The sequence below is a fragment of the Gavialis gangeticus genome, unplaced genomic scaffold (assembly GCF_001723915.1).
Source record: "Gavialis gangeticus isolate Ggan-Ray unplaced genomic scaffold, GavGan_comp1, whole genome shotgun sequence".
Classification (NCBI taxonomy): domain Eukaryota; kingdom Metazoa; phylum Chordata; order Crocodylia; family Gavialidae; genus Gavialis; species Gavialis gangeticus.
The window spans coordinates 13,032,414-13,041,982 of NW_017728980.1; the positions used below are offsets into that span (position 1 = coordinate 13,032,414).

The following is a 9,569-nucleotide window of genomic DNA, read 5'->3' on the forward strand; positions in this document are numbered from 1 at the left end:
AGGCTACTGCAGCCCCCCCAGCCGAGCCTCCCCCGCGTGCCCGGGCGCCCTGGCGCGCAGCACCGCTGAGCCTCCCTCCGTGCCCCACTTCTAGCAGCATCCCCAGTGCCCTGGCCCTCATAGTGCAGGCGGTGGCCCCCGCTGGGAGGGGGGCGGTCACTGACTCCCAGTGGAGGTCAGATCCTCCCCACTAGCTCTGCAGTGAAGACGGGGAAGCAGGCTGGGTCCTTACAGCTCTCCCATGCACGGTGGCTTTGCAGGGTCAGGGGAGGAGCCCCGGGGGGGTTGCCGCAGCTCGGGGGAGCTCGTTGCATGCGCCGGGGCCAGGGAGCGTCGGAGGGGGGCTGCGTTTCCCAGGGGTCGGGCAGACACGGGGCCTTCTTCGTGGAAAGCGGGTGCGTCAGCACCTCCCGGCTCAGCTATCGCCTCCCTGGCTCCGGTGCCAGCTGGGGGCTGGATCTGCCTCGCTCTTCCCCCGCAGCCAGCACTGGGGGGGCAGCATCATACGTGCTCCCCCCTGCCGCAGCAGGCCCTGGCTGGCGGGGGTGGACATGCCCTCCTCTGCCCCGACCCCTCCAGCGTCCCCTGCTACCCAGGGTGCAGACAGAGCCCTGCCGCCCATACCCCCGCCCCACCCCACCCCATCCCTGCGGCCTGAGAGGAGGCTACCGCATGCTCCCCTCCCAAACCAGCTCCCCCTGGCAGCACGCAGGGCTCCTGGGGTCGAAGCATCCGCGGCTGGGTTTTGCTGCGCAGACACTTCGCCATGCTGCTGACTGCGGCTGATTTGTTCCCCACGTGCGGCTGCAGCTGCAACCGGGGTCCGTGTGGTGCATCAACCTGGCACCCACCCACGTCACCCCAGCCCGGCCAGGGACAGCTGGAGAGCTCTCCCCTCCAAACTCCAGCCGCCCGTCCCCACCAGGCAACGGTCAGCAGATCTAGGCCCAGCCCCGAGATGTGCTGGACCCCTGGCCTGGCTGGCTCCCTGCCTGCTCGGCCCCACTCTTCCCGCATCCTCTGAATCATCCTGGCCCAGCCTGCCTGGTGTGGTCAGCTCCCCCCTGGCAGGGGCAGGGGTTTGTGCTAAGTCTCAGGGAGGGAATAGGAAGGGGAAGCTTGTGCTGCCCGCTTCTCAGACCCAGGGGAGGGGTCTGCGTGGGCCAGCAGTGCAGGGGCTGTCAGGGCTGGGCAGCCCACTCGTGCTGCCTTTAATGAGCAGCAGATGGGCAGCCTCACCTGCCTTCCAGCCTTGTGATCCTGCCTCTCCACATCCCGTGGAGGGCTGTGTGCATGCCCACCGCAGCTCAGGTACGCCCTGGGAGTACACATGCTTCTCTCGGTGCTCAGCAGAGGCGGGTTCATCTGGGCCCGGGGGTCCGTGGCGGGTTTTCTGTGTCCAGCTGTGTCTGCCCCTGCGTGAGTAGGGATGCACATGCTTGCACATGGATGTGTGTGCGCCTCTCCCCCCTCTGGGTGTGTGTGAGGGGGGTCTATCTTGTCTCTTCCCAGCCTGCCTCTGCCTTGTAGCTCACCAGCGCTCTTGCCTCTGCCCAGGCCCTGACCCCAGACTCGAGCTGCGGAGACCTGTGGGCCGCGCCGGCGGGAAGATGAATCCCACTCTCAGCATCGGGGTGCTCCTGGCAGGTAGGGCTGCAGAGGTGGGCGCAGATGCCATCTGGTGGCCACTGCCTGTAGATGCAGAGCAGCCACAGCTGCAAACAGCTGCTTTGCCCTGGAGCCGGGGGGGGTCCCAAATGGCCCCGGGGAAGCTGGAGGCCTGTTACGGAAGGGGTCGCAGGATTTTGCAGCGCCTCAGCCACTGCGCATGGCTTCCCCAGGGCCCATCTAGCCTCATTTTGTGCATGCTCTGCAGGCTGGGCAAGGGACCAAGATGCCTCTGAGTTATCCCTGCCCCACTGGGGAGAGCGAATGCTCCTTGGCCCCTGCCTGGGTGCAGGGACAGCTGCGGGATTCCCTGTTTTGGGTGTTGTTGTGACCTCCCAGTGGAGCATGGGGGGAGGATAAAAGCCAAACTACTGCTGCCAGCTCAGGAAGAGCCCCTCCCTGCTAGTGCCTCTACGGGGTGGGAGGTCCTGGCTTCTCCAGCCCTGGCGTGACCCACATGCCTGTCCCAGTGCTCCAGGCTGCCCAGTGCCAGACAATCAGGGACCTGAGCGCCTGCCTGCTGGGGCAGAGCCTGCGGGTGGACTGCCACTTCGAGAACAAGACCAGCAACCCCCTGACCTACGAGTTCAGCATCACCCGGGACACCCGCAAGCGCGTGATCAACAGCAACATGAACATCCCGGAGAGCACCTACCGGTCCCGCTCCAACGTCGCCCTGCACCGGAACCTGATCCACCTCTTCCTGTCCAGCTTCACCACCAGCGACGAGGGCGTCTACATCTGCGAGCTGAAGGCCACCAATGACTACACTGGCCACCAGATCAAGAACATCACCGTCATCAAAGGTCAGTGGGGTGGGGGCCAGGTCTCTGCTCCTTCCTCTGCTGCTGCCCCCGCAGCACCGGGTGAGACCCGAGAGAGCCATTCCCACCTGTGGGTAGCCCGTACGTGGAGCGAGTTTGCTGGATCCCAGCCTGAGTCCTGGGGAGGGACTGAAGGCCCCTTGCAAGCCTGTGTGGCTGCAGACCCTGAGACGCACCCGGTGGGAACCTGTGCGCTTGCCTTGGCACCGCCCTGGCTGTACCTGCTCCGGCGGGGCAGGACTTCAGCCTGCAGGGCTGCCCTTCTGGGACTTGCCTCCCTGTCTGTGCTCCTTTTGGGGAGGGATCTTCCACCCCCAGAGCCCGGTAGCCCCCCTGTATCCCGGGGCCCAGTATCTCCCTCCTGGGGTCCGCAAGGGATGGAGCTGTGCAACACGGTCACCAGCACCTGCGAGCGCTGGCCACAGTCAGCCAAGAAATGAGGCAGGTGGTCTGCTGGCTCAGTCACAGGGTCCTGAGGTCCTGGGGGAGACCACGGCCCCGCTGTGGGAGGCTGGGACTTGCCCAGGGACACGGGACTGAGCAGTGGCAGAGGAGGGCCCGCGTCCCCCAGCTCCCAGCGGGGCTCTCACTCTCCCTCTCCCCCCCCCGCCCCGCACCCTCCCTCCACAGACAAGCTGGAGAAGTGCGCCGGCATCAGCCTCCTGATCCAGAACACCTCGTGGCTGCTGCTCCTGCTCCTGTCTCTGCCGCTGCTGCAAGCCGTGGACTTCGTGTCCCTGTGAGGGCAGTGCCCTGCCGCCAGGCCGCGGCCCTTGGACCGAGGAAGGAGGCGAACGCTTTGAACACACGCACTATATCCCTCTATCTATCTATCTATAGCCGTATACCTGCCGCTGCCGCGCTGCCCCCCGTCATCGTGCCCCACACCCGCTGGGGGGGTCCCCGTAGTATGCCAGGGCCCCGCGCATGGCGCCATCCCTCACGTTCTGCTAGGCAGTGCTGCTTCTTCCATCGCGATTTTGCTTGCCCGTCCCACTACCCGTCCGTCTGCCTGTCCAGCGGGGTCGGGGTGGGGGGCAGTCCTAGGGAAGTGTGAGCAAAGAGCGGGGCCTGGGCAGAGTAAGGGGGGGGCACAGCTCAGACCTGGAGAGGGACCCATGCCTCCAGCCCTCAGTCAAGGGGGGGTGCAGAGGCTGCTCCAGGAGCTGGGCGTGAGGTGGGGCGGGGGGTGGATACCTTTTTCTTGAACTGAGTGGCACATGAGGGGCAGAGACAGCCGGTCCAGGCTAGACGATATCCCGAGCCCCGCGCCGTGCCCTGGAATCCGGTCCTCAGCTGTGACGAGAGAGAGCCGCTGCGGAGAGACCCCTCTCTGAGCTAGAGACACCCCCTCCCTGGCCAGAGCCCCCCAGCAGGCTCCTTGCCCCCCAGCAGGCTGGGGACGCCCATGCTCACACCCCTCCGGTCTCCCGGAGCTGGGGCTTGTTGTCTCCCCAGATGCAGGAACAAGAGCAGGGCCAAGCTGCCCAGCCCAGGCCAAGACACCGATGCCTCGGGGGTCTCCGTAGGTGGATATCCCCCTCCCTCTCATCTGGGGTCCAGAGGCCAGATCTCCAGCCATCCCCTGGTCGCTGCTGGCTGCTGTCTCCCTCGGGACAGAGGCTGGGGGTGGGGACCCCTCGATGCCAGCGCGCCTGCCTCCGTGCTTCCAGCTGTTTTGCTCCAGCCCAGTCTTCCTCCAGGTCCGGGCTCCAGTCTTCCTCCCCCAGCAGTTCCTGCTTGCCGGGGCTGGCGACCCCTTTGCACCTCCCCACTGCTTTGGGGCCCCCTGGGCCAATGGGGGCCGGGAGAGGCCCCCGAGAAGATGCGGGGGAGGCCTACCCCCACCCTCTCCCCCTAAGCCAGCGAGGGGGGCGCAGCCCAGCCCCAATCCGTGATCCATGCCCGCTGTCGTCGTGTCCCTGGCTTGCTGCAGCTCGACTCGGCGGGGCAGTGCCCGCTCTGCCACAGAATAAATCCACTGGATGCCCGACCCGGCCCTGTCTTCCTTGCGGGGGCGCAGGGCGAGGTGCCCGGGGATGCCTGGCCTGGCCCAGGCCAGGCCAGGCCAGGCCAGGGAGGGGGGACCGGGCTCCATTGTGACATCGCGGCCCGGGCGGCTCCGCCTAGACAGCGGCGCTGGCTGCTGCGCTGGAGCCAGGTGAGTGCATCGCAGCCGCCTCCTCCGGGCCTAGGGAGTGGGGCGGTGCCCGCCTGCCTGCCCCATGGCAGTGCCCCCCAGGCTGGCGGAACTGTGCCCACCGCCCCCGGGCTGGTGCCCACTGGGGTTTGCCCCCAGCTTTGTGCAGGCCAGGGCGTGCATGGGCCAAGCCAGCCCGTGCCAGGTAGGAGAGGGCACATGGCCCCTCGCACGGCACGTGCACATGAGGCCGTGGCACGTCACAGCAGCACGTGCCGCACCGTGCTGCACGTGGAGGTTGTGACCTCAGTGGCCCAGGGGCAGGGGCCATGCCAGGCTGCAGGCCCCTCCCTGCAGCGGGGCAGAGCGGGGAGCAGCCAGACGGCGGGTGTCACCCTCCTGGGGATGGAGGCCAGGGCTGAGGCTGCCCTGGGAGGTTTCCCGGTGCCGCCTGCCCCATTCCTGGCCTGTAACGCAGAAGGGAGGGAAATGCCAGGTTAATTGCATCCTGCCTAATTATCCCGGTGTGCGCAGACTGAGTCACCGCCTGCCAGCGCCCCACGTCAGCCTCGGGGACCAGCCCTCGGTGGGTAGCGTCCCACCCGATCCACGTTGCTCGGGGTCTGTGCGCGGGGCTCCTCCCAGGGCCCCAGCCCACAGAGCCCCCGGGGGCGACCGACCTGTTGCCACAGACCCACCAGACAAAGCCGGCTGCGAAGGGCCTCGCTTGTGGAGCTAAGTGCCCTGTGACCTCTGCCCCCAACCTGTCTGTTTGCACCATCCCAGCCAGCCCTGCCCTGTCTCCCAGACGAGTCCCTGCCTCTCCTTGTAGGGTCCCGTGGCCTGGGGGATGGGGCAGGCCCCCCCTGCTCTCAGCAGGTGCTGGGTCTGGATCAGAGCAGCCTGCCATCCCGTGACTTAGACCCTGCATCTGCTGCCCGGCTGCTTCAGCACCCAGAGGTCCTGCTGCCTGTCCCAGCTCCGTCCCATTGCCCTGTCCCCAGAGCATCACTCCAGGCCCTCCAAACCTTGGTCTCCCCTGCCTCCAGCCCCCGGGGCCTCTGGTTCCCCGTGCCCCCCAGCCTCCCAGGCTGTGCCCTCTTTCTGTGGGCGCAGGGCCGCGCTGGACTGGGCCCGGTGTGCACTGCGCTGCCCCTTTAAGCTCCCCGGGCTGGCATGCCAGAGGCGTGCTCCGGCGCCCAGTGAGGTCAGATAAGACGCTATATTTATCTAGCCGGTAACCTGAGCTGAGAATTTCTTCAGCGGCTCACGCAGCCGGCTCAGCCCTCGGCCTGTTCCAGCCCAGTCCCCGGCGGAGCTGCCCGCGCAGACATCCCCTCCTGTCCCGCAAACAGGTTAGTAGCCACCGGGTTTCTGCTTGTGCGCCAGAGCCAGCGCTGCGCCGATCCCGACGTGAGCCCGTCTCGGCTGCTCCGGTGCCGCCCCATGACAAACCGTGACCCTCCAGCCCTGCTCATCCACACGCAGGTGCGTATGGGCCTGCTCGGGGCTTATGGGACTAGTTCTGGGGCCCCGGGAGGTACAGAAAGTTCAGGGAGGGCTTAGCCGAGTTTGTTGCTGCCTGGAAAGGAAGATGCTGAGCAGCCTGGGGAGGGCATGGTGCGATGTCCTGGCCAGGGTGCAGTGCACGCAGCAGCTCCTGGCACCCGCCTTTTGCTTGTTCTTTGTCGTTCGACCCAAAACCAAGCATCCTCCACTTGCCTATGCAGCCCACTGGGCTCAAAACCAGCCTGCTTGTCATCCAGTCCCACCAATCCCCCTTGGCCATTGGGTGTCCGTCCGTGTCGTGCGGCGGGCTTGACCGGGCTGTGGAGAGCTCGGGCATTGAGAGCCAGCTTGGACTTAACAGCAGCGGAGGTTGGTGCCCTCTGATTGCTGCTCGGCAGCATGTGGCATGACTTGGTAGGTCTCAGCTTGGGACCCAGGGGACAGACCGGAAAGCTGCCCCTGGAAGTGCTGTGAAGCAGGGCCTTGAGCAGAGAAGGGCTTTGAAAGCTGGGGCCTTGGCCAGCTCTGTGATACGTGTGGGTGGGAGAAGGCCCACTGCCACCCAAGAGGGGAGCCATGGGGGTTTGGGCACCTTGCACGCAGGGAGCAGCGCTGGGGCTCCAGGCCAGGAGCTCATCCTGTGTCTCCTGGCTCCAGCTCCAGGAGACAGTTGTGGATCTGGCCCCGCGGCGCAGACCGCGTGCAGTCTGCGCGCCCCCCCTGTCATGCCAGCGGGGCCAGCAGGTGATTTGCGCTGAGCCCCGGAGGAGTTAAGGTGCCTGGCTGATCCGCTGATAGGCAGCGTCCCCTGGGCGATGGAGCAAGAGAAACGTGCAGGCAGCTCCCACCCCCCAGATAACCCCATGGGCTGCGAGGCATTCCTGGCATAACAGACCGTGCCGCCCGGCAGCAAACAGGCCCTTCCCCTGGGGACCCTCGGAGGGGGGCATTCCCTCTCCCTGAGCCCGGAGGCCTGGGTGGAGTGGGTCCGTGAGGGGTTCGATTTGGTGTCCCCCCCCGCTACGAGCTCTGCTGGGCCCCTTCTCTCATCCCAGCTCCCAGCAGCCGTCCGCCGGTGGGAGGTGACCCTGCCCCGGGAGGCGGCGGATGTCCTGTGGTGCTGGGTGCAGCTTGTTGAGATCCAGGGTAACCTCCAAGCGGGAACATTGTGTCTCTGGGGCTTTGACTCCGCTCCAGCACTTGGGTAAGCGTGAAATGCCTGTGCCGTGATGGCTCTAGCATGCGGGCCGGCGCTGGGGAAGCCAAGTCCACGGGGACAGTGTCGGTGCAGGGGTGGGGACAGAGCTCTGCCCTCCCACTCCTTGCCTTGGCAGGCACCGTGGCCCAGGCACTGTTGCCAGCAGGTTTGGGAAGGCACAGGGTCCCCTCCGTCATGCCCAGCCGACAGGCTCAGTGACCGCCCTCGTGTGCAGCCCAGCACCTCCAGGCCAGCTCTGCAACCTCCTGCAGCACTTGGGGGTTGTCTGAGGGGACCAGGCCTCTCTCCTCACCCAGAGGTGGGGCCAAGCCCCTGCCTGTCTCGCAGAGGGCGTCTCCAGGCTGCCAGGCCTCGGCACGCTTCCCTGCCTTGAAGCTTCAGCTCCAGACTGCTCAAGAGGAAACGGGGCAGTCTAGTGGTGAAAGCTGAGAGCCAAGACTCCTGGGTCCCATTCCCAGGCTCGCCTCTCCCTCGCCACATGACTGTGGACCGGACGTGTCTGTGCCTCAGCTTCTCCATCTGCACAATGGGACTAATGACAGAGTGGCGGCCTCCCAGAGAGGGGGGAGGCCTGAGTCACTGAGGCCTGCCGCAGCCTTTGAAGTCCCAGGGCCTATAAAAGCTCAGGGAATTATACCAGAGAGAAGCTGGGCTGGTTGGGATCCTCCCGCTTCGAGGTCTCAGGGCAGGTGTCTGGTCTCTTGCAGTCCTGGGGCCCAGGATGGTGTGACACAGCCCAGGACGCTCCGCGGGGCAGGCAGCTGGCGGAAAAGTGGCGATCTTAGATGGTAAGCGGTGAGGGGCCCTCCTGACACAGGGCAGAGGCGCGGGAGTGCCTGGGGACAGGGCGCTGGCACACGACTGATGTCCTCCGACGTAGCCTGACGCCGGGGCTCAGCCTCTGTGGTCTTGCAGCATGTCCTGGCTGATACCTCCCCTGTCCCCAATGGCTTCAAGCTCATATTGTGTTTCTTGGAAATGAATTTCCACAGCTGCTTGTTTCACCCCAGAGGTGGCTGCCTCGGTCCCGGCTGGGGGGCTATCGGGAGAGGTGCTCTCTGCATCAGCGGGGGAGAGTCCGGCCCTGTGTGGGGCACGTGAGGGAGGGAGCCCTGTTGCAAGATGCGCACTGTGTGGGGGGAAGAGGGACTCTGGGGTGGGCACTGAACTGGGGCTGGGCTGTGCCAGGACTGGGCCCCACAGCTGCCCTGGCACCAGGGAGCCTGCTCTGGGCTAGTGCTGAGCTCGCCTGGAGCTGCGTGGCCTGTGCCCCAGGAGCAGCCCCCACGCACCCAGTCCCCGTCGGGTCGCGCCACCCTTCAGCGCGGCTCCTACTTGCCTCCCAACCAAGCCCCTGCCATGCCGAGGGCAGCAGAGCTGGGGCATCAGCTCCTGCTGGTGGAGGGAGGGAGCAGCCTCGCCCGAGGTGGATTATTCACCCCAGCGGCCTCCTCCCCAAACAGGTCTGTGCGCTCGGGCTGGCTTTGCCGGCTTGACGTTCCCGACCCACTGGGGGATGACTGTTTCCTCAAGAGGCCGGGATCCCAGCCCGATGCTGGGCAGGGGCTGAGACGCTGCTGTGCTGGGCCCGAGCGTGGTTAGTGTCGCCTCCCCGGCGTCCGCGACACTCCCTCCAGCGGCCTCCGATTTCACGCGGATCGCTTTCGCCCGCCCGCCCGCCAGCAGAAAATTCAAAGCTCCCGCACCGCAGTGGGGCCTGAGGGCCGTGCACGGCCCCCACGACCCGAGCCCCTGCGTCTGGGGGCCTCATTAGGGCACAGACGGGGGCCTGAGCTGCTAGTGCTGATGACTCCCGAGCGGGACTCAGGTGGACCCAGCATCCTTGGACTGGGGGAGCAGGCGGAGGCCAAGCCCGGTGCTCCCCGGCCCACGTGGCTGCAGGGGGCCGGGGACCCCCGGGAGCGACCCCTGGCTCCACATACTGCAGCCGAGGCCGCTGCACAGCTCTGCCTGCTCCGTCGGGGCCTTGCTATGTGACCCCAGCCGCTGACCTCGCTGCCCCGGGGCTTGTGGCTGTGTCACCGGCGCCGTGGCGCGTGTCCTTCCCTGGGGCAGCGAGGCTCTGGGGATGGGTGGCGTGGCAGATGCTTGGAGATCCCCAGCGGTGAGGCATGGCGGGTGCGGGTCAGCCTGCCCTCCACCGTGCCCCCCGTGCCAGCGGCAGGCAGCGCGCCGCACGGGCGCTCCA

At 66.7% G+C, this 9,569-nt stretch overlaps 2 protein-coding genes across 5 annotated transcripts in view; both read left to right on the forward strand.

Annotated features, from left to right (window-relative positions):
- Positions 1 to 3,864, forward strand: part of THY1 (Thy-1 cell surface antigen) — a 14,103-nt gene extending 10,239 nt beyond the window's left edge. Inside the window, exons 1-4 of one of the 2 annotated variants that reach the window (XM_019510227.1) lie at positions 1,262 to 1,311; positions 1,558 to 1,647; positions 2,139 to 2,474; positions 3,123 to 3,864. In XM_019510227.1, the coding sequence (XP_019365772.1) occupies positions 1,611 to 1,647; positions 2,139 to 2,474; positions 3,123 to 3,235 (486 nt within the window). In that variant the 5' untranslated portion in view covers positions 1,262 to 1,311; positions 1,558 to 1,610 and the 3' untranslated portion in view covers positions 3,236 to 3,864. Of the gene's footprint in view, positions 1 to 1,261; positions 1,312 to 1,557; positions 1,648 to 2,138; positions 2,475 to 3,122 lie in introns of those variants that run through there. The other variant, XM_019510219.1, reaches the window with a different exon arrangement.
- A 2,038-nt stretch (positions 3,865 to 5,902) lies between these two features.
- Positions 5,903 to 9,569, forward strand: part of USP2 (ubiquitin specific peptidase 2) — a 28,228-nt gene continuing 24,561 nt past the window's right edge. Inside the window, exon 1 of one of the 3 annotated variants that reach the window (XM_019510208.1) lies at positions 5,903 to 5,987. The gene's annotated coding sequence lies outside the window, so the exon portion shown is untranslated. Of the gene's footprint in view, positions 5,988 to 6,024; positions 6,121 to 8,014; positions 8,149 to 9,569 lie in introns of those variants that run through there. The other 2 variants (XM_019510201.1, XM_019510186.1) reach the window with 2 other exon arrangements.